General features: G+C 54.5%; 1 protein-coding gene across 1 annotated transcript in view; it reads left to right on the top strand.

Annotated features, from left to right (window-relative positions):
• The window catches only part of LOC107101090 (elongation factor 1-alpha-like), a 10,330-nt gene that overhangs the window by 4,384 nt on the left and 4,999 nt on the right, over nucleotides 1-947 (top strand). Inside the window, exons 3-4 of the mRNA XM_015399851.1 lie at nucleotides 72-368; nucleotides 453-603. Coding sequence (XP_015255337.1) covers nucleotides 72-368; nucleotides 453-603 — 448 coding nt within the window. The remainder of the gene's footprint in view (nucleotides 1-71; nucleotides 369-452; nucleotides 604-947) is intronic.

Here is a 947-nt window from a genome sequence, read left to right as displayed (position 1 = left end):
GGCGTCCACGCCAGCTTTATAAAGTCTGGTTTTTCTGAGCGTTTTAAACTAAAGAGGCGTGAATCTTCCAGGCTGACTGTGCTGTCCTGATCGTCGCTGCCGGCGTGGGTGAGTTCGAGGCTGGTATCTCCAAGAACGGCCAGACCCGTGAGCACGCCCTGCTGGCCTACACCCTGGGCGTGAAGCAGCTCATCGTCGGCGTCAACAAGATGGACTCCACCGAGCCCCCTTACAGCCAGAAGCGTTTTGAGGAAATCCAAAAGGAAGTGAGCACCTACATCAAGAAGATCGGCTACAACCCCGCCACCGTGGCCTTCGTCCCCATCTCTGGATGGCACGGAGACAACATGCTGGAGGCCAGCGACAAGGTGGGACGCAGGAACTGGCCCGACCTTCGCCGGGTCGCCTTTTAGCCGTAATCACATGAACTAATCCTGTCTTCCGCTTTAAAGATGAGCTGGTTCAAAGGTTGGAAGATCGAGCGTAAGGAGGGCGGAGCTACAGGTGTCACGCTGCTGGAGGCCCTGGACTCCATCATGCCCCCCAGCCGTCCCACCGACAAGCCCCTCCGCCTGCCGCTGCAGGACGTCTACAAGATCGGGGGTGAGTGGAGCCTGCGCCTCATGCCTTTGCTTCCCTGCAGACATGCTGTCATGACCACATATCATTTAGAAGTTTCTGGAAAACGCTGCATGTTACAGAAGCGTTCATCCTGAGCTTTCGTTCTTCCTGCTTCCTCTGATCGTCCCTCAGATGCTTCAGAGTCCAGCTGGATTGGTTCCAGTCGGCTTGGAGAATATTTTTATAGTGTTTGCATTTAATGTTGAGAAACAGAAGGTTGGAAGATCCTCCTGCTGAACAAAGCAGGAGGATCCCACCGATTAGATCCGATCTGATCCAGTGGAGATGAGACAGAAGTAGGGATGCACGATATAATGGGCCCCCTA

Source organism: Cyprinodon variegatus, unplaced genomic scaffold (genome assembly GCF_000732505.1).
Source record: "Cyprinodon variegatus isolate N-32 unplaced genomic scaffold, C_variegatus-1.0 Scaffold1053, whole genome shotgun sequence".
Lineage (NCBI taxonomy): Eukaryota > Metazoa > Chordata > Actinopteri > Cyprinodontiformes > Cyprinodontidae > Cyprinodon > Cyprinodon variegatus.
Note: the sequence above shows the minus strand (reverse complement) of the source record. Positions and strands in the feature narration are given on the sequence as shown.